The sequence below is a fragment of the Giraffa tippelskirchi genome, chromosome 2 (genome assembly GCF_054371585.1).
Source record: "Giraffa tippelskirchi isolate mGirTip1 chromosome 2, T2T-mGirTip1v1.2.pri, whole genome shotgun sequence".
Taxonomy (NCBI): domain Eukaryota; kingdom Metazoa; phylum Chordata; class Mammalia; order Artiodactyla; family Giraffidae; genus Giraffa; species Giraffa tippelskirchi.
Genome location: NC_137276.1, coordinates 2,675,688 through 2,697,739, shown reverse-complemented (window position 1 = coordinate 2,697,739; position 22,052 = coordinate 2,675,688). Strand labels below are relative to the sequence as shown.

The following is a 22,052-nucleotide window of genomic DNA, read 5'->3' as shown; positions in this document are numbered from 1 at the left end:
CCATTTTACCTGAGTAACAACACTTTTCAATGCCATGCTTTGCCCATTAAAAACCTGTGTGTCTCTCAGCTCCTCAACATAGGGTTTACAAAGATTTAGCCAGGTGGGAACTCAATTCCAAGTCCCGTCTATAGCGACCAGGTAGGTGTTTTTCTCCTCCTGGGTTTTTTGTGCTCACCTAGCACTCAGCACTCTGCCCTGCTGGGGAGTAACCCTTGGGCCCAAGAGGGAATAATGTGATCTCAAAAATGGGATGGCTAAAATTATGTCCTCACCTATTCAGAAGTGCTGAAATGTTAGCTGTTGTTAAACATAATTACACCTCAACCACACCCACACATCTCGCTTTGAACTGGAGTCAATTCACAGATGCAGGGTGCAGCGCCTTTGCTGCAATAAATGCTGCACTTTTCTTCCCCACCCTCCAACCTGGGGCCAGTAGATTGGCTTTACCATGGGCAGGCGAGTGGACCCAAGTTTGGTTAGGTATCACAGGTAGTGACGTTTTTGCATCACGAACTGGAAAGAGCAGGGGCGTTGGAAAGCTGAAAAGCACTCTGTGGCTGTGTATAACCTTGTCTACCTGTAACTCAGATGTGACAAGCCCTGGTCCGTGACTGGGGCTCAGGGCTTCGTGGAGTGGTCTTTATTGCCGAGCTCAGAGATTCACCTGCCGAACATTAGACCTGTTGCTGTCAACAGTGGTAAATGCAAAAAGGGCAGAATATTCCAAGGAGAGGACATCCCTGGTGGTCAGAGGCTAAGATTCTGTGCTCCCAATGCAGGGGGCCTGGGTTCGATCCCTGGTCAGGGAATTAGATCCCACATGCTGCAACTAAAAATTTGTATGCCACAATGAAGAGCGAAGATCCACTGTGCCCCCACCACTGAGACCTGGCACAGTCAAATAAATAAATATTAAAACTCCCCTGTTCTCACTCTCTGGGAGCAAGCTCTCCTAACTCTTTGGGGCACATCCTTCTGAAGCCTTTTCTTTGCTACATTCACCTATACAGTAATATGTTGTATTTATATAGTTCTGTTTAAAGTTGGTCATCAGAGCAGACACCTTGTGTTGCAACATGCTGTTTTCTCCCCTCATGTTGCATTTTTCATAGTAATCTCTAGATTTTATTTAATTTTTAAGAAAAATAATCTTTTTATTTAAAAATAATTGTAGGGTCACATGCAGTTACAACCCACTCTGGTATTCTTGCCTGGAGAACCCCATGGACAGAGGAGCCTGACAGGCTGCAGTCCGTGGGGCTGCAAAGAGTTGGATGTGACTGAAGCGACTCAGCGTGCACGCACTAATGCATGCAGGTATAAGAAATAACATGAGGAGATTCTGTGTGTGTTTTTCCCCCAAGGACAGCATCTTGAAACACTGTAGTACAATATCATAAGGAGAATGCAGATAGTCATACAATCTGTCCATCTTTCTCCATTTCCTCAGCTTTACTTTTTGTGTGTTTTTTTGTTCTATGCTATTTTGTGTATCTACCACCACAGTCAGAATACAAAACAGTTCCTCTCTTTTTACATTTTAAGTAATGTAATTTACCATCTTCAGTTACCTCTTCTCAGGCCGAGGAACAATGCTGCCCAAGAGAAAACACAAAGCGAGCCAAAAATGAGGCGCCTGCATACTTTGGAAATCTCTAGCAACCACATTTAAAAGGTGAAAGTGAAAAGTGACAGCTGGTAGCATACTTGTGTTCGACTCTTTGCGATCCTATGGACTGTAGCCCACTGGGTCCTCTGTCCATGGAATCCCCCAGAATATTGGAGTGGGTTGCCATTTCCTTCTCCAGGGGACCTTCCCAACCCAGGGATCGAACCTGGGTCTCCTGCATTGCAGGCAGATTCTTTACCAACTGAGCTATTAGGGAAGCCCCATTTAAAGGGTAGAAAGAAGTAAATCTAATTTTAATAATATATTTCACACAACCCAGTATATTTCAACATGCAATCCCTGTAAAGACTATTCATGGGATACACTACATGAACTTCTTTTGGTAATGAGTCTCTGAAACTCTATAAGTCCACTTCGCCCCCCCCTTCCCCGCCCCCCCGCCTCAAGTAGAGAGCATGGTTCACAGCACCTACCACATGCTGGGCTCTCACTCAGGCTCTGGGATGGAGACACAGCTCCTGCCCTTGATGCGAGACCACAGACGCTTCTAACATGGTGAGGTGTGCCCGCAGTACAAGGCGCACAAGAGCCCTGAACACCTGAGGGTGGCTCCATGGGGCCTGTCCTCCAACCCGGTAGGTACAGACCCAGAAGACCCCAGGAGGAGCTCCACGTGTCTGGGTGGAAGCAATGGCAGTAGTGAACGGCGGATCCAGGACGAGGGGCACTTTGGAGACAAGGCCGGGGCTGGTTTGCGGGGAAACTTAAAGAGACCAACCCTCCCCTCCCACTGTCCCCCAGGCATGGGCATCCGAGGCAGGGGAGGGCACTCTGCGGGAGGCTTCCTTGGTGATGGAGGCTACCGGGACCATGGACAAGGTCACCCAGGCTGGAGGTGTGCGAAGCAGTGGTGGGAGCGTCAGCATCGTCAGCATCAGGAGGTGCCAGGGAATCCGAGGGAGGTCTGAGGTTAGAGGGGCACGGGGCCTGAGTGAGCGGGTCCTGGAGCCGGGCCTGACCTCACAGTGGGTGATGGTGGGCCCTGCGCTGACTCGGCTTCCGGTTCTTCAGGGCCGAATTCGAGACTCCTTGTCAACGTTGAGGTTCGGAGAGGGCGCAACCTCCCTTCCCCTGATCTCCCATTCTTCCATCCCCATCTTTTGGATTAAAATTTCAGCATGTTAAATACACACTTCCTTGGTGGCTCAGATGGTAAAGAGTCTGCCTGCAGTGTGGGAGACCCGGGTTTGACCCCTGGGTCAGGAAGATCCCCTGGAGAAGGAAATGGCAAACTGCCCCAGTGTTCTTGCCTGGAGAATCCCATGGACAGAGAGGAGGCTGGCGGGCTACGGTCCATGAGGTCGCAAGAGTTGGACACGACTGAGCGACTTCACTCAAATACACACTCACATCACACACACACATGCATACCCGCATACACCTTTCTCCCAGCTGCCTTAGGAGCTGCTAGGATCGCAGAAAGCCCTGACTTCCAGGAGCCCCGGAGGTCAGGATTTCTGAGGGTCCAGAGCCCCGGGAGCCAGGGTCCTACTGGGCCCGCCGGACGCCACAGCCCCAGAGTGTTCACCAGTTTGGGGCTGGCACGCGGCCCTGGGGGGCGGGGCCTCCGGGAAGGCCGGGGGCGGGGCTTCTGCGCCACCGGCCGCGCTCCGCCCCCATCGGCCGCCCGCACTCGATTGCTCTTGTCTGGCGGCGGCAGCATGGCGGCGGGGGCGGCTGAGGCAGCGGCGGCCGTGGTGGAGGTCGGCTCAGCCCGGCAGTTTGAGGAGCTGCTTCGCCTTAGAGCCAAGTAAGCAAGGCGGCGGGCGGCAGGGGTGAGGGGACGCGGCGGGGGCCGGCCTCACGGGCGGACTGCCCGGCTCCCTCACGCGCGGCCCAGCCTGGGCGGCCCGGACCCCGAGCCCGGGTCCCCGCCCCGGTGAGGCAGCGGGTCCACGGCAGGCCCAGGTCCGGAGCCGCCGGGCGCCCCGAGGCGCCAGGCCCGGCGGCCCCGGGGGGCGACGGCGCGGGAACCCAGTCCCGGGCGGAGGGTGGGCGCGGAGACCCCGGCCCCTTGCCGCGTCGTCCCGGGCGGACGCTGCGGGGAGGCCCAGCGGGGCCGGCAGCTGGCGTCTGAGGGCGCTCGTGGCGGGGCCGAGCGCGCCTGCTCGGGCATTGGACGGGGCTCTCCCGTCTCCTGAGCGCACTCCGCCGCCCTCGGTTCTGGTTTGGCCCGCCTGCCTCTCGCCCTGGGGGGAGGCGTCGGAAGTAGACCCGCGGGGTGCGGTGGGCCCGTTTGGGGGATACCCGGAAACACCGCCCCCCGCCCCCCAACTTGCAGGTCGGCGCCGGCGGGCGCGCGGGGCCTCCGGGCGGTCTCTCCGCCTCCACGTCCAGCCCTCGCCTGGGCACCCGCTCCCGGCTCAGCCCCCAGCTAGCCCTGGGCGCCTTCTGCGCTCGCGCCCTGGCCGGGCCTCGGTGTCCTCTGCGGTGAGAGGCGCGAGGCCGGCCGGCGGGAGCGCTCTCGGAGGCTCCAGGGGGCAGAGAGCCTGCGCGGAGCTCAGGGCGGTGGGGCGTGTGGACCTGAATGCAGCCCCGAGTTTGACTTGGAGGCAGCTGGGGAGCTCCCTGGGAGCGTGGCACGGGGCCGGGGGGAGTGGGGGTGCCGGTGAGAGAAGTGAGCCCTGTCTTCCTGGCCGCGGTGCCGAAAAGTGTTCATCAGAACAGCTCCTTCGGCGTTTCAGGTTCACTTGGTAAATTGTTGAAAGAGGGGGGCCCTGGAAGGCGGGTGCGTGGGGAATGACGTTGACTCATTGATGACAAGGGATGCGGCCTCTGGAAGGAGCCGGGCTTCTGTGGATCTGTCCTTAATAAACGCTCAGTTTACGCATCGTAAGTAAACAGCGCCTGACTTCATGAGGACAGAAACCTGAAGCAAACGTAAACGCGGTCACCCTCTTCCGGTGAGGGTGAAGACTCTTTTGCTCTTTGTGTATTTGGCATTTTTGATTCTATGTTTCATTCTTTTTTAAAGGTAACAGTCCTTAAGACGTCACAGCCGGTTAAAATTTCAGTGTTAACACCGTTTGGATGCGTTCTTGCTACTGGCCTGTACGTGAAATGACCCAAGTACAGAGCAGTGGCAAGAACACACCCAAATGGTGTTAACACTGAAATGATCCCTTCAGACGGGCACGTGGGAAGTGACGCTTGGCATCTGGGGAAGGAGCAGACCTCTGCGCCTTTTGGTGGAAACGGCAGCCTTTCAGAACATGAAACAGTACTTGTTAATGCCATTTAACGTCTGTTTGACAGATCATCGCTTCTCAATTTAAAAATTTCATGTGAATTGAAAATAGTTTTTGCCTAAGTCGTCTAATCACATGTTTATGTGTTACGGAAACCTCAGTTAGTCTATATAGTCGGGATATTGATACCCATTTGCAGAGTAATTAAGGTTTTGCCCATTTGTAAAATATTTAACTAATATAGTCTACTACTATATGATTTTAATACATGGTAGTTGGTAGTTGGTGTTATCTGCACAGGAATAACTTAAGGAGCAGAACATCTGAAATAACAGAGAAACAGCTGTTTATTGATCACTAATTATTTTACTGACAACCGAGGTTCATTACGTTGTTTAGAAGCACAGTAGTTAGGATTTGAACCTCCTCTTCTCTAAAAGGTTTTTCCTTAAACAGTGCACCACCCTGCACCCTATCCATGAAGATGGAGAGAACAGTGTGATGTCAGGAGAGAGTGACAGCGTTTATGTTTGTTTCAGGTTTATGTCCTCATGATACTAGGCGTCGTTGTTCACTTAATTGGAAAGTGGAAGTTAAGAATCTAAATATGAGAATAGCGTGGATAATTTAAAATAACATTAATATCATTCTTTAATGTTTTTAAAGGGCTTACATATTTTTGTTTGATCTTCCGAACCTCCCAGGGTATTATTGCTGTTTCATAGATGTGGAAGTTATGTTACTTTTCAGAGCCGCATTAGTAGTGATGGAATTTAAGTTGTATATGTGTACTTTTTCTTTTTTACATACGTTGGCACATACTGTTAAAAAGTTTTGTAACCTATTTTAATTTTTTTAAAATGTACTCTTTGTGAGCATTTTCCCATGTTATTAAATGTTCTTTGAGATACAATTTTTAATGACCTTATAATATTTTATGACCATTAAGAAAACTATGTTGTTGAACAATAGATTTTTTACAGTTAATTGCTATGTAAAATGGAGAAGGCAATGGCACCCCACTCCAGTACTCTTGCCTAGAAAATCCCACGGACGGAGGAACCTGGTAGGCTGCAGTCCATGGGGTAGCTAAGAGTCGGACACGACTGAGCAACTTCACTTTCACTTTTCCCTTTCATGCGTTGGAGAAGGAAATGGCAACCCACTCCAGTATTTTTGCCTGGAGTATCCCAGGGACGGGGGAGCCTGATGGGCTGCCGTCTATGGGGTCGCACAGAGTCGGACATGACTGAAGCGACTTAGCAGCAGCTATGTAAAATACTGGGGAAGTATTTATATACATACATCTTTGTCTCTTTAATGACTCCCGTAGGATAGATCCTTGACAAGAGATTTCTGAAAGTTTCCAACTGAACTTTTACCAGTGGGATATGAAAGTGTTGTCTCACTTTGTCCTTTTTATCATTGAATATTATGATTTTAAAAATCATTTTTCAGTTTGGTAACAAGTGGTAATGTAGTCCAGCTGCGTGCATGAGAGGAAGAGGAAGCAGTAATTGGTGAAGTATCAATACTTCCTCCATAGTCTCTGCCCAGGTGCCAAAGCTCCTGAGTTCTAGATACAGTGGGGGCCCATGGAGTGGGAGCCTTACCATGTGTTCCTCTCCTGCCTTGGGTGGCTGTTCCTTTGGAGCCTCCTGCTTTCTGTGTCCCAGGCAGCTGTCCCTTCTTCCTCCGTCCTGTCTGTGACCCTTGTCCTCCATTTTCCTTTGTTTCAGCACAAGACCTTGCTTCCTACCTGGGAAAACAGGACTTCAGTAGCCTCATCAGACTGCTGCTTCTACTTGCCCCTCCCCCAACACAACAGATTTACTTGTAGCTTTTCCCACTCTAGGGGCTTCCTGGTGGGTCAGATGGTAAAGAATCTGCCGGCAATGCAGGAGACCCAGGTTTGATTCCTGGGTCAGGAATATCCCCTGGAGAAGGGAATGGCAACCCACTCCAGTATTCTTACCTGGAGAATCACGTGGACAGAGGGGCCTGACGGGCTACAGTCCATGGGGTTGCAAAGAATTGGACACGACTGAGCAACTAACACTTTCTTCACTTTACCCATTCTTGATTCCTTTGCTCCTGACCCAGAGGAAACTCCTGTTCTCAAGGTGAATTCTTGTCTGCTCTAGATTTCCCTGTCCTGCCACCTCTGAGACCTTGAATCTCATGTCTTCAGCCTCTCCCTCTCATTTGCACTGTCCCCTCACAAAACAAACTATGAAGATGCTTGCATTGAAAAAAAGCCCATCCCTTGAGCTGTCTGGATCCTTGCTCTCTCTCTATTAACAGCCCAGTCTCTTACCTAGTAGGTTCCTAGCAGTTTACTTCCTCATCCTCAGCTCAGTGGTCCTCACACGGCTTCTCTCACCTGCTGAAATGACTCCCCACTACTGGTCGCTCTTCCTGCTCCATTTGATGGTTGTCTCCCTTCCTTCCTGACTCCTGTGAGACCCCTGAACCTTCTCTGGTCTACCGCCAGGACTCCTTTCCCTCCATCTCTCTTGACTTGGTGTTGAGGAGCTCCAGAGGCTCTGCCCTTGGACCCTTTATTCTGTGGCGTGGGTGAGTGTGGTGCCCACTGTCATGATTCGCAGATCTGTGGATCAAGTGTGGACTTCTTTCCTGAGCTCGATGGTCACTAACAGCCCACTAGATTTCTTTCCTCTCAGGTTGCCAGCTTCTGGACTGTGATTTGTGGCGAGTGCCACCACTACCTAAGTCACTAAGCCAGAAACTTGGAGCTACTAAGCCCCTTCTTTTCTCAGCTGTATTGTTTCAATGGTTTAACAGTTGATTACTTCTTTCCTTGCCCAGGTTTAATTGTCCTTGTTTTTTTCCTCCTTGTGACATATTTTTCAATGTGTTTTCCTGAGTTTTCAGATTTTTTGTAGTTGAGAGAGATTGTATTTGAATTTGGGCTTCCCAGGTGACGCTGGTGTTAAAGAACCTGCCTACCAATGTAGGAGCCATAAGAGACTCAGGTTCGTCCCCTGGGTCGGGAAGATCATGGCACCCACTACAGTCTTCTTGCCTGGAGAATCCCATGGGCAGAGGAGCCTGGAGGGCTACAGTCCATGGGGTCGCAGACTCGCATATGACTGAAGCAACTATTTCAATTTAGAATTCTGTAAAAGTGAAGGGTTTTTCAGTTGAGTATGAGGTTAGACTTAAAGGTATCTTTGCCAAGATAATTTTATATGAAAATAGTTAATAGATACATACTGAGATGCCCAAGGATTTTGTCAACAGTTTGTTAGTCCACTATTCTGTCTGTTCATATTGTCAAGTTTTAGAAAATACTTTGTAGCATAATATGAGAAAGTTTGTCTGTAAAAAGCAGTTCTATTTTTCCCTTGTTTTCTGCTTATATACTTCATTTGCCACATTTTATTCCTATTCCTAGGATCACTTCACCATAATACCATGTTTAAACATACTAACATTAATAGTAGTCATTTTTCACAAACACTGTGCCCTGACTGCAGAAATCTAGTTTCAGGCAGGGTCTCAAAATAGAGTTAATTTACATGGCTAGTAGTTGAGGTGGGTGAATATTCAGAACCACTTCATGTGAGCTAAATATTGACTCAAAAAATTTATCATTAACTTGAAAATTCATCCAAAAGATTCCCAAGACCTTGAAATCATTATATTTCAGTCTGTGTTTAATACAAGATTCTAGCAGTACAAAAACAATTCAGGTGGTCCTTGAAAGGTTTCTTTGGTAGTAGAGTTTAATCTATCACTATTTGCTTATTTCTAAAGCTACTGTATTTTTAAAAACAGCATTTTATGGATTTACAGGTCTCTTCTTGTGGTCCATTTCTGGGCACCATGGGCTCCTCAGTGCACTCAGATGAACGACGTGATGGCAGAGCTCGCCAAAGAGCACCCACAAGTTTCGTTTGTGAAGGTACTGCATTTTCAGTGTCATGTCTTAGGGATTTAATTATGATTTATGCGTTAGACCACATTTTATTGACATAGAAAGGAGTGGTGGTGTGGGATTCCTCGTATTCATAGGTAGTGTTGGGATCTGTTATTTTCAAAGTAGATTATTCTTAAAAATCTTAAAATGGTTTTATATTTTACAAGTGGAGTGGTGTAAAACTCACCACACTTTCCTGAATACACGCTTGGGTGGGAGGACAGCATGGGCAGTCAGGAGAGGGTTTACGCGGGCACTCGCAGGCGAGATCATTCATTGTGGGTAATTGTGATTTTATACAGTAGAAATGTTAACAAGACTTGCTTCATTGAAAAGCTAAGTGGGACATGGAAAGTGATTCAAGAAAGGGTGTGTGAGGGCTGCAGGGAACAGGGAGTAAGGAGAGCTTGCTGCCAGGGGTCGGGTGATGCAGACCTGCAGGGCAGCCAGAGTCTTTCTGACCGGTGGGGAAGCAGGGGGAGAAGGAAGCCGCTTCTCCTGGCTGCCTTTGTTTTCGCTCATTTTGCGCGTGACCTTCTTGGTCCTTGCCCTGGTGCTCCAGGCTCCACACTCCTGGTGTCTTTCTTGGGTAGGCAGGACTAGGATAGTGAGAGTTACAAAGGATGAGCTCGCTTGGTTTTAGCACATTTATGTGTCAGTCAGGACTTATTGAGGCACCATGGCCAACATGTGAGTTGAGTATTTTAGAAATGAACTTTTGGGAAGGGAGCCATACCCTGTATTCAGAAGCTGGATCTTTAGGATCTAAAAAAGCAGACAAAACGCCAAAACCTGATTTTTTAAAACAATAGCTGGAGGGTGTGTTGGCAGGTGTGTGGGGTTAACAGTGACATCAGCTGTGCTTGTCTGTGTGGCACTTTTTGTGTGAACTGAAGACCCAGAATTCTGACACACTAATTTATTTGTATAGTGGCTGATACACTTTTCAGACAGTTTCTGTTTAAATATGTGTCCTTTGAACAGGTTGCACTTACATGGTTCAAAATTTGATTGCACTTACATGGTTCAAAATCAAAACAGTGTAGGAAGAAGTCCATTGAGAAGGCCCAGCGTACTCCTTCCCGCCAGCCCTGCCATCCCAGCCCATAAGTAGCGCTTGTAATAATTTTGTATGAATCCTTGCAGTGTTTCCTTATGCAGATTGAGCACGTATGAATAGTTAGCTTTTTAAAATTTAAGGACTTATTTAAAATTCCAGTGAAATGTGTAATGTAACCTTAGAATACAACCTTAAAATGTCCAATATAAATAATAGAAGCAGACATTAAAACTGCATGTTTGGTCAGTGATAAAAGATAACGATTACAAGTGAAATAAATGATTAAACATTTCAATCGTAAGATTAATCAAGACAATGGTAATTGTTGTAAGTCTGCTTTTATGTATATCATGTTACTGGTTTAGGTAACACATTGTTCTTAGCTGCCATTTGAATGATTTATTTAAAGTGACTATAGGATTACTTATCACGTCAGTACTGAACTTGGCAGTGAGATTTTAAGTTGTTCAAGTGCTTAAGTGTCTCGGCAAGCCAAGGGTTGGGAGCCCTTATCTGTTGGGGATACCTTACCCCAACTGCACCTGCCGTTGAGAGAGGGTGACAGGTTTACGTGGGTAGTTTGCTCAGGTGTTGTTACTTTCTGGGAAGTCACTCTGTGGCATAGTTTTTCTTTTCTTAGACATCTTCAGAGGCAAAGATCATTTGCATGGGATTCGGAAGGTAGGTGATTTACAGGCCACAGTGCTGAGCAGTAGTCAGCCTAGCAGAGGTGAAGTGCTTGAGAGGGCGCTGGCATCTCCCAGAGGAAGGGCCTGTGGTCCATCTAAACGCAGCTTCCTCAGTGAGGGCTCTGCGCCGCTTCCCGTCTGTAGAATTGCCATTTGTGTTACTCTCTGTTTCTTATAATTTGATTTCTTGGTCTTTTTCTTTTTTTAACCACTGCAGTTATTTGGCATTTTTGACTTGAAGTATAGAGATTAGTTCATTCTATGACTTAGATTTATAGAATTATTGCATAGGATGATCTTAAACACTGTGTTTTTAATACTTTGATTCTAAAGTTTTGTGATCATCAATTCCTTATTTTGTAGAAGATGGTAAAATAACATCTGAGAAGACCTAGCATACATTTTTTTTTATCCCAGTAGTTTGTGCTCATTGGAATAGGTTGCTGAAAGGCAAGATTTTCACTTACTGCGTTTGCATCCCCTCACTTCCTGGACTGATGATATGATGATAAAGAACGTGTGCTCTTTCCTGGTGCCACGTTTAGGGCGCCTGCCGTTGTGTTCACCTGCATCGGCTGCCACGTCCAGTCAGGTCCTGGGGCTGGGTTCTTCGCTACCTTCTCACACCTCCAAGAGCTTGGAGGAGATAACGTGAGTTATTTCTGTTGCTTGAAGTCTCACAGAAACCTTACATTTATTCAGAATAAGATTAGATAGCTAATTAAAATGTCAGTGTCTTTGCATTTCGAATTATGTATAGTCAGTTTGTTAGCACTTTAACTACAATGGGAATACACATTTATCATTAAATCAAATTGTTTGGTCAGTAGACTATTTCAAGATACAGTGTCTGGTGGTGCTGTGGGAAAGAGGAAGAATAGTTTTGGGTGGTGAAATTGGGGCCACTGGTCAAATTCATGGTCCAAATCAAAGCCATTTTTGAAAAAAATAGGAGTGGCAATTTATTTTTAAATTCTTATATTTAATATTATTATTAGTTTTGTTTTTTAAGTAAAGATTGTGTGTATTTAAAGTGTACAACGTGATGATTTAAATCAGATCCATTTTGTGTGATGTCTTTTGTGTGTACCTCCGTGACTTTTTTTCCCCTTTCCTCATTTTCTGAACTTAGTCTGTTCCATTGGTTGGACTGTCAGTGAGTCTCTTGTATTTTCATCAGCTCTGTCGTTTCTTTCCTGTTTTGTTGACTTCTTGACTAGGGGTGAGCTCCTTGAGGTGGGGACCTTCACCTTTTACCATGTTTGTTTAAACTGCTTTTCTTTGTGCGGGTGGCTCCCACCTCACGTGCCAGCCCTTTCTCCTCTTTATTCCCTCCCCTAATTCTAGCTTAATCCTGCTAGGCTCTGATACTCAACTTAACCATATACTGCACTTGGGTACAAAAATTTATTCATGAAGTCAGACTGATCAACCATCTGGTTGGTGAGATTTTATATTATTGTATTTCATTTACTGTTAATCTTGTTTGTATGGTAGCTGCTGTTCTTGCATTTTATGCGCATTGTATCTTCAGATATGAAATCAAGGGTACAGAAGGAATTATATACTTAAGTTTTTTTTTGAATCCTTAAAAAGTAGGAATCTTTATAGTTTGATATATTCTTAAATGTGCAACCATCTTAAAGAACAGCTTACACTGTAATTTCTAAAGGTCTGTAAAATTACTATAGATAATTTCTGTAGGTTACACTGTTTAAATTCTAAATAATCTGTACAATTAGTGTGTGTAAGCAGAAAATGTAGGGCAGTCTTCAGAAGGGTGCCAACTAGCTGTATAACTAAGTATTGGCTAACTGGTTGTATAACTAGGTGTCAGCTGACTATCTGAACTTGTTTTTTTTGTGTGTGTGTTTCAGAATATTGATCAGTTTATTTGGTGTCTTACAGAGCATATGTAGGATTCCATTTTTTAGGAACTATAAAAATATGTCTCAGATAATTCTAGTAGGATGGTTAAATCTTAAAAATAACCAAGTTTTAATCTGTGCTGTTTTGGTAAAAAAAAAAAAACAACATAATTGACATAGTTTATTAGCTGTTACTGGGTAAAGTTTGGCAGAGTGCTATAAAAAGCATTATTAGAAATGTTCATTTAAGTACTATTTTGAAATTTATATTTGACTTTCTGACAAAGAATTTGACTTTGAAACATTTACCTTTTGTAGCACATCAGAGAGTAGAAAGAAGCCCTGCATGAGGTATAAAGAGTGTCCCAGAGTGTCAGGTGTTTTTGTTTGCTTGCTTGTTTTTTTGAAGTCTAGTTGATTTACGTTGAAATGTTGAGTTTTCTCATCTTTGCCTTTACCTTGGAGCCTCAGTGCCGCCACTGGCAAGTAGTCACTTGTGTTTTTGGCTTAGGAATAGTGACTACTGTTTGTTCAGAATTCTGTTTCTTGAACAGTTAATTATATGCCACACAGGATGCTAGTTACTGGAAATACAGGACAGTAAGGGTATAGACAATAAATGGGTAACATAGTACCAAGGTAATTTCAGGTGGTATGAAGTTCAACAAAAGAAATAAATAGGCAGTCTGTGAAGAGGGGGTCTTGGGTAGGTGGACTGCTTTTATGTAGGTTGTGCTAAAAGGGTTTATCTAACAAGTGAGAGTTAAAAAACGCAAAGATGACAGTCACTGGAGGAGCTGGCAGAGAGCCTTTCGGTAGAGGCGTAGCAGGTGCAGACCTCAGAAGAGCAGTGGGCGGCCAGCGGGGCTGGAGAAGAGGGAAGGGGTCGAGGCCCTGACCGGAAGCTGCAGAGGCAGGGAGGGCCACGTGGCCTTGTGAGCAGTGTCGAGTTTTGGTTTTATTGCAAGTGCAGTCTGATGCAGTCTGATTCCTAAGTCGATTGCTGTGGCTGCCATGTGGAGGATGGTTTGAAGCGGGTAAGGAGGCAGACTAGAAGCAGGTCTTCTGTTAGGAGGCTGTTTCACTAGGCCAGGTAAGAGATTTCTCAGACATTAGTGGGGAGATTGTTGAAATGCTGTCGTCGTCTGCATCGGCTTATATTTTAGAGGGGGTGCCCAGGAGACCTGTTGATGGATTGGATGTCAGGGTGGAGGAAATAGATCCGTCAAGGTTGTCTCCTTTTGATCTGAGCAGCTCGGTGGATTAAATGAGGTTGGGGCTGCCCTGGGGAGGAACAGGTATGGTGGGAAATATCTCCTGGGGATCTGCGGGCAGATGTCGAGTGTGTGGCTTGGAGGTGAGAGGAGAGGTTTGTCCTCGGTAGAGGTTGCGGTGCCATACTGGAGTTCCTTAGAGCCAGGGTGTTGCCTGAGGCCACTCTAGGAAAGTGAGTGTAGGTAAGAGAGGCAGGTGCAGAACCAAGTCCTGGGATGTGCAGCGATGGCGTGGTTGGCAGAGGTGAAGGAGGAAACCAGACACTCAGCCCAGGAGTTAGAGGAAGAGAAGACGCGGGAAGCCGAGGGAAGGGCATCCGAGAAGGCAGCTGTGGTCACGCTTACTGGGTGAGACTGAAAGGTCAGTAAAATGAGGAGACGAGGGGGAACCGTTGGGTCTGGTGAGGTGGTAACAGGGCTGTGTAGAGTGGAGTGTGCCTGGAGCCAGACTGCCTCACTCTCCCGCTCAGCAGTGTAGTGACCTAGAAACCAGGTGTGATGACAGTACCCGCTGTGAGGATCCCTGCTGGGGCTCAGGTGGTAAAGAATCTGCCTGCAGTGCAGAAGACCTGGGTTTGATCCTTGGGTGGGGAAGCTTTCCCTGGAGAAGAGATTGGCTACCCACTCTAGTATTCTTGCCTGGAGAATTCCATGGACAGAGGAGGCTGGCGGGCTACACTCCATGGGGTTGCAAAGAGTTAGACACGACTGAGCGACTAACGCTCACTCACTCACTGTGAAGATTAAATGAACTCAGTATGTGAACGCACTCAGAATGTTGTCTGGCTTAGAATACACCATAGCTCTTAGCCATTACCTTCACGGTGGTCTTTGGGGACCCCTGATATATCGAAGGAGATGATGGAGATTCCTTTCCTCTGGATTCATCCTGCTGTAATAGGGCTCCCCTGCCCTCCTTCCCTCTCCACAGACACGCAGCAGCCTAGGTGGGAAGGGTCCAAGTTTGAGATTCACAGTGTAGGAAGCACGTGGTTCCCCCAAGGCACTCTGGCTGGGAATCATCCTGGAAGTGTCCGTGTCTTTTTGGTCCTGAAGTCATATATAATCCTGTCTTTTAAATTTGCTGTTTCTTATTTGTTGTGGTAGAAAAGGTAACTGTAGCATAATAAGAAAAGCACAGGGTTTGTCGTCAAACAGACATGGGTTTGTTTATCAGCTCTGCTGCTAATTAACTGTGTCTGCAGTGACCTCTCTCTGGGCCCCTGTGGAGCTGAGATGATAACGTGGCCCCTACCTCCAGGTTGTGACAAGTCTGGTGTATAGCACAGAGCAGGCCTCCAAGGAACGTAGCTCTTATCGGCCATCTTTGGTCTCTTCAGAATGCAGAAGAAAATTGAAATTAAAGGTTTTGAATATTTATGCATTTATCTTCTACTTTCATTGTTATAACTGTTATGTTGCTTTACATCCAACAGAAATATTTCCAAGGAGTTTTAGTGCTGTGAAGGTTTTCGGACTTCAGCTGCCCTTACTATTCTGGGCAGCGGCTTTGCCTTTAATGGCCCTCCTGGTCTGGACTCAGGAGGATTTGCCTGTCACTGTTGCCTTTGTCTTGTTAAGCTCCGTCTTCTGGGAGCTCATTTGAGGGGAGGCACGTGTAGTGATCCTCCTGGCTTCAGCAGGAATTTTGAGAGCATCATTTGCTTCCCAGAAGAGTTGTCAGTAAGGGGCCTACTGTAAACCAGCAGAAATAGGAGAAGAGATCAGCTTTTAAAAGCACATAGAAATTTGATTTTAGGAGTCAGGATGTGACTTGTTTTGTTCTGTTTAAGACTATTACCTTGCTTCTACTTAGTAGCACCTGTTTTTTGATTCGTATTACTTTTCTGTTAGAATCCCGGAGTGCGAGCGATGGGGATCTTCACTGAGCCTGGCCCAGTGCCCAGAGTGTGGGGGGCACTCACCAGATGTTAGTGCTGCCTCGGTCACCACCTTTCTGCTCTTCTGTGGTCTAGTGTGGAATTGTCTGAAAGAATATGGTACAGAAGTTCCTTAGACTCTAGAAAGAGTGTCTTCTGAATAGCTGTCTCCGAATGCTTAACCTTCTCTTTGTTCTTTTTTTCAGTTTTATTGGACAGTTGACATTGATTTTAAAATATATGTGGTTTCTCACATTAAAAATGGAAATAATTTAAAATATTGTTTCAAAAGGGTGTTCTAAAGAAAATAGAATTAAGGCAGTAAAAGAGCACCCAGGAATATATGAGATGGAAGATACAAGCCACAGACATAGGATAGCCTCCCCCTGTCATGGTCATTTTTATGGCTAGAAACACCGGATTGGTTAAAGCTCTGGATAAAGATAGTATTTTAAGCCCAGTGGAAATCTTTTACTCTTGGAAAAACACAGTGTATATATTTTAAAAACTGTTTAATAACATAATTTTTCAATAAATTTTGTTTCCTATAGGCATAATGTGGATACAGATTTTTATTGGTTTTAAAAGTTTATATTACATTGATAGTCCTGTGAGGGAAAAACACAATATGTCTTGGTTTTTCTCAATGTATATAAAGTCCACATAAAAAGCTTACAGTAATTGTTCTCTCATTATTTAGAGAGCATGTTACTAAATACGTTTAAATTTATGTGTCAGATACCTATCAGATCTTGTTGAAGGGCTTCAAGGAAATTTTCAAATAGAATGTGATCATCTTATTTAAAATGCATTTAAATGTGTGAACAGGCCCAGAAGCAAGTAACCTAGCAAGATATCTATCTGCTTAGGGTGCAGCCTTGCAGGAGTTAAAAGTAAAATTTATCAGACATCAATAGTTTATTGAAGAAATACTCCTTTTTGCTTCATAATTTGCAGAAGGCTGCAACTGTCAGTCATGATGTACTGCCTCTTGAAATTAGTCAATAGAGCAAACAGCAAGAATTGCTGTGGGCAGAAAATAAGCACTGTAATCATGACATAACTGGGGTCAGTGATTTATGGATTTCAATATAGTAGTAGCTGCATATGATTGAAAATTTACTAGGTCACTAGTGCACCAAAAATTTTATTCACAGCCTCCAGGCATCTTTTGAAATGTGCAACAAAATAAAAACCTCTGAACCTGTTTTGACACCGCAGACTCAGTGGATGACATGCCAGCCCAGTGAGTCTCATTTAAATGTAAATGTGTCATAAACTTTTGTACTGTACTCTTTAAAAACGTCAACTACCTGAAGGGATAATGCATGTGAAACTGATGTACATGTTGAAGTAGTTAAAAAGAAAAGACCTTTTTATAATCACGCTTAAATTCCTTTATTTTAAAGTTGGAAGCAGAAGCTGTTCCTGAAGTATCTGAAAAATATGAAATTAGTTCGGTTCCCACCTTCCTGTTCTTCAAGGTAAGGGTGAAGGTGGTGGGAGAGATTATGCGCCGAGTGCCGTGGGGCTGTCCTTGCCAGTTCCTTCCCCTTCCCCTGATGGCCGAGCACTAGCTGTTTGCTTCCTCCTCGCCTTGACCTGTCTTGTAGTCTCATTGCTTGCTTGCCCTGGGGGTCCTGGAAAAGTGACATGGACTGTGGAGGTCCAGCCACCAGAATGCATGGCTGTAAACCCAAAATGTTCCCTGAGTTGGGTCAGAAGTTGGTTGGGGCATGTGCCTGGACATGATGAAACATCTTGCTTCTTCTGGTTTGATTAATGACTCTCTGAGGAAGTGGGTGCAAATCTGTGTTTCGGGGCGCTCCTGGGTGTCACCGTAGTTCCCCAAGTACCTCATTTATACTTTATAATGGTTTGACCACAGCAGGGGTGGGGAGATCCTTTCTGATCTGGTTTGAGGAATAGTGCTGCTTTCCCAGTGTTTCCAAAAAGGAAAAAAGAAACCAATTATTTATTTCTAAAATTGACATGCATAGCAGGCAGTTTGTAATCTGAGTTTTACAAAATTTCTACAGTGGTAGTGTTGACCTCTTTAAATACTGGCTAGAGCTATGGACTTGTGCTTGTTATAATTTTCGAGCCTAAAATAGATGATGATGGAATGGACACATACTCTAAATGACTTCTTTAACTTTAGAATTCTCAGAAAATCGACCGATTAGATGGTGCCCATGCCCCAGAGTTGACCAAAAAAGTTCAGCGACATGCGTCTAGCGGCTCTTTCTCACCCAGTGGTACTGAGCACCCGAAGGAAGACCTCAGCCTGCGCCTGAAGAAGTTAACTCACGCCGCCCCCTGCATGCTGTTCATGAAGGGAACTCCTCAGGAGCCGCGCTGCGGTAAGGGGCTGCTCTGAGCCACAGCCTCATGGGGGTTGGGCTTGAGACCACGTGCTCCGTGCAGACCGTGCTGGACATCTTACATCGATGCTTGTGTTCAGACACTGTTAGAAGAGCATAGAGGTTGTAATTTCCAGTGGACTTTGTAGTTAGGTGATGAGAACTTGTTTGTGGTTTAGACTTGGAGAATGTTGGAACCAAAGGGCATCTTGGAAATCATCTAATTCAAAACCTTTGTTGTCTGCATAATTCCCAGTGAAGCAATTTGCTCGGTGACTGAGTAGCAGAGTTGGGATTGAGTCCTGGCCACCATATTGCTGTCTCCATTAATAGGCTTTTGGTCTGTTCAGTTATCTTGCTCTTAACACTTACCTTCTCTTTCTTGGCAGCCTCCTTTTATTCGTATGGTTCAGATTCAGCAGTTCAGAAATGCAAAGAATTACGGTAGTGTTCCAGTGTCCACCCTGTATGCTTTTGCCTTTCCTATTGTCTCTCAGCGTCTGATGACACTAGTATTCACTCATGGCTGTCATTTCCACTTCATTGCTTTTCGGGATGTAAAGATTCCTAATTCTGTGGCTTATAGTTACTCTTACTGTCTTCCCTCAGATATGCATGGAGTTTTGTCCTTAAGTTTCAGAGCTATTTGACCCCTCTGGTATTGAATTTATGTTGTTTTCTTTTTACTGTGCCTCGCGCAACATTATTATGCTGCATAATTGAGCATTTAATGCCTTTCGATGATGCTGTTGAGAATCTAAGAATGTTGGTTTCAACTGCACAGGAGGGATTTGTTAAAGATAGGTGGCAGGGAAATTAAATGTGCTATGATGTCATTACTGCATGTCCAGTGTGACTTTATAAATACAGCAAAACTTCCAGTATAAAGTTAGTTGTAGATTCTTCCCTATATAGTTAGCAAATTACATAGTAAATTATGAAAAAGTCTAGTTTTAAACATAAAGTTTCATGGTGAATTCTGTCTTAGATAAAGAAATGGTTCCTTTCTTTCTCAGTTCTGCTTGAAAATTTTCCTTGCCAGCATTTACATGTCAGATGCCTACTGTTTATGTGCTGAAAGGCTGACTTAGTCTCTATGAGAGTGAGCCAGAGAGAGCCAGAGACAGGCTCTGTGTTTTGGTTGTTTGTTTTTAATGGATGCTGCGACTGGCTCGCCTTCCCCCATCAGGCAGGAGCACCGTTTCTGGCACTCTCTGTGCTGAGCTCACAACAGCAGTCCCATGGGTCGCAGTCAGTGCCTTCATCAGGCCTGAACCGCTGCAGAACTGGCTCCATGGCGCGGAGGAGCCTGTGTGACAGGTTGTACACAGTAGACCCACAGTAAAACCAGTAGCATGTTCTCTTCTTTGGAATAGAGCAGTGATATTCTCTTAATCTCTTCTGAATGAAGCAGGTAAAACTGGCAGGCGGTGAAACTGCAGCTGGGGAAGGTAGTTGAAGCGGCAGAGGGGACGGGGATGTCCTGGAATGCCTTGCAGACCAGATGCTGGCAGGCGGGCCGCTTGCCGACTGCGCCTGCCCTGATGCCTCGAGCTTCAAGTCGGTCGCCTTCCTTGTGCCTTCAGTTCTTCCTTGGTAGTGTCAGAAGGTCGGAGTCAGCCTTGGAGAGCCATCCAGATGCTGAATGATTATTCAAATAAAACAGAGTTAGACTTAGAAATAATCATGTTTCTGCTTACTGTTTATTAGGCTGAATCTATGAGGTATTTCTAGCCATTTTTATATTAACTGCCTGAGTGGCATTTAAAAGGCTGTACAAACAATGAGTTAGAATGAAAAAGAAGCTTTGAAACATTTCTGAGCAATAGGCAAAACACTATATTATCCACATTTAGATAATCCTTGGGAGATATAAAAAAGGTTTTTAGATACATATGATAAACACAGTTTCATTCCTTATTGTTTTTATATATATGCCATGTAGAATTTTTATAACTACATTTTAGTAGGCTTTTCTGTTTCCCAGTATTTTGGCTTCCGTGACAGAATGTCTGTCACATGCAGTAAATAGATTATTCTGGAGTATTGGTGTTCTGTACAGAAGCGCCTCGTTGAGGCTTAATCGGGAGTCTGTTGCTGCGACTGTGCCCTGCTGCTTCCCTCACTGATGCTGCTCCCACTGTTTGTCTGTGTGCGTGGCTCCACACACTGTCTTCATCTTGAAACTGTTCTCTTATAGGAACGTACACAACTTTTACCCTCCTCCTTTCTGAGTTTGTTTAGTGGAAAATTGCTTTTGCTTTTCTGATGGTACATTAGAGATGAGGCGTAGGCAAACTTTTCTTTATAAAAGGATGGCCGTCAGCTCTCATGAACTCAGGCTGGTATTTCCATAGTTTGCACAGAATTCACTTTGAAAGCACTGCTGTCATTAACACGTGTTACTCCCTTTGGACTCCCTTTGGGAGTAGAGCTACACTTGATTTTGATTAGCGGGTCCGCACCTTGCTTTCAGTAAAACAGAAAAACATGAATGAATAACGCTTAAACTTTCTATCAAGGAAACCTTGAAAACCGTTTCAGGGCCTGCCCTGGGATCTCGTTGGACTCAGCCCAGCCCCTGCACATTGCACATCTCTGTCTTCTCAACCTTAACTTTTGGGCTCTGCCTATAGTATGGTTAGTGTCTAAGGAGCCTGGCATGCTGATAGGGTCTCAGCTGTCAGAGGATTAGACTGTCCTTTCTCTGTGCTGCCCGGGAGGACAGGAAAGAAGGCTGTCGTGCTTTGGGATGATTTTCAAGGAGCACTGAGATGCACATCTTTTAAAACAGAATGAAGAACCCTTGCTCTTGCAGGGTAATTAAGTTGTCTGGGAGTTCTTGTCTCTGTCTTAACAGCGCTTTTAGTAAAACAAAAGGTATTTGAACCACAGTGCAGAAATTTCTCCTACAGTGAGAGTCATCTAATTGGGTTTTACTTTCTAAATCGGACATAGACACATTACAGATTCTGAAACATTCTTTAGGGTTTTATTGTTAGATAGTGATGAAATGTGGCAGTTAGGCTCCTTATTCATGTCATCTGTCATGAGTGGAAATGATTGTGGAGAAAAACGGTGGTTCTGTAACAGTTAAACATGGTTTTCCTACTTCTAAATATTTTTACTGCATTCATGCATTTTTCTTCAAAAAAATGTGTAAATATTTTGTTACTAAAATAAAGCCTTCTATTTTATCCTTAAGCATAACATTTCCAGTCTACCACTTTAACCCTTAAAAATGAAACACTACCAATCAATCTCTCTAGTCTGCATGTAATTGCCTAAAGCAAAAATAAAGCTTTTTCTCAGTCAGTTACAGTAGAAATGAGTTAATATATTGGCAACAGAATAACCATCAGCAATCAGCCGTTAGCTGTTTACTAATGAACTCCCAGATGAATGAAAAAATTTCAGAATCAGTGTTTTACTTCAGGCTGTACATGAACTTAACACTTCAGTTGTAGGAAAAGCAACTTACATGCTATACAAAAATAAACACTGGTGCTTCATCTCAGTGAATGGCAGATCTAAAAATGTCTGGAGCTCAGTAATAGATCCACATTTTAATAGTAAAAGTGCTTTTACATGACATCAGGTAAAGCCTATTCATGATTTGATTTTATTTAAAAATAATTGCAGATGCTGTTACCTTCTAGGAATTTTGAATCTGAAGAGTAGGTTATTTTCCGATGGATTACGACTGTGTTTGGAAAGAGGAATGATGGAATGAACGAGTGGAGTACAGAGTGCTGAAAACAATCGGGAAGAATCGGCTTACAGGAAGAAAAATACCCTCTTTTCAGACAAGACTAAATAGGTTTATAAAAGACTGATATGCACACTCTTACTCTTCAGTACTAATGTCGTAATAAGAAAATGATGTCAAAAAAGTACAGAACAAAAATGTGTCACAAAAGTGTAATCAAGTCATGGAACGTAAGATTGTCACCGCAGTGTGGTTAAAAAACAGAAATCGCATTACATGCTTTGGGGAATATAAATAGTTTTAGAAAAGAAACTGTCAAGTAACTACGCTGGATGAGAAAGGATACTGTCAGTCTATTGACAGTTCATATACAACAGCAGAG

At 44.8% G+C, this 22,052-nt stretch overlaps 1 protein-coding gene across 5 annotated transcripts in view; it reads left to right on the top strand.

Moving 5' to 3' along the window:
• The first annotated feature begins 3,341 nt into the window (after positions 1 to 3,341).
• GLRX3 (glutaredoxin 3) overlaps positions 3,342 to 22,052 on the top strand; it is a 31,535-nt gene continuing 12,824 nt past the window's right edge. The window contains exons 1-7 of one of the 5 annotated variants that reach the window (XM_081572983.1): positions 3,342 to 3,446; positions 8,704 to 8,812; positions 12,763 to 14,066; positions 15,573 to 15,718; positions 16,756 to 16,844; positions 17,008 to 17,082; positions 17,760 to 17,961. In XM_081572983.1, the coding sequence (XP_081429109.1) occupies positions 17,922 to 17,961 (40 nt within the window). In that variant the 5' untranslated portion in view covers positions 3,342 to 3,446; positions 8,704 to 8,812; positions 12,763 to 14,066; ... (2 more) ...; positions 17,008 to 17,082; positions 17,760 to 17,921. Of the gene's footprint in view, positions 3,447 to 8,703; positions 8,813 to 12,762; positions 14,080 to 15,572; positions 15,719 to 16,755; positions 16,845 to 17,007; positions 17,083 to 17,759; positions 17,962 to 22,052 lie in introns of all 5 variants that reach the window. The other 4 variants (XM_081572981.1, XM_081572980.1, XM_081572979.1 and 1 more) reach the window with 4 other exon arrangements.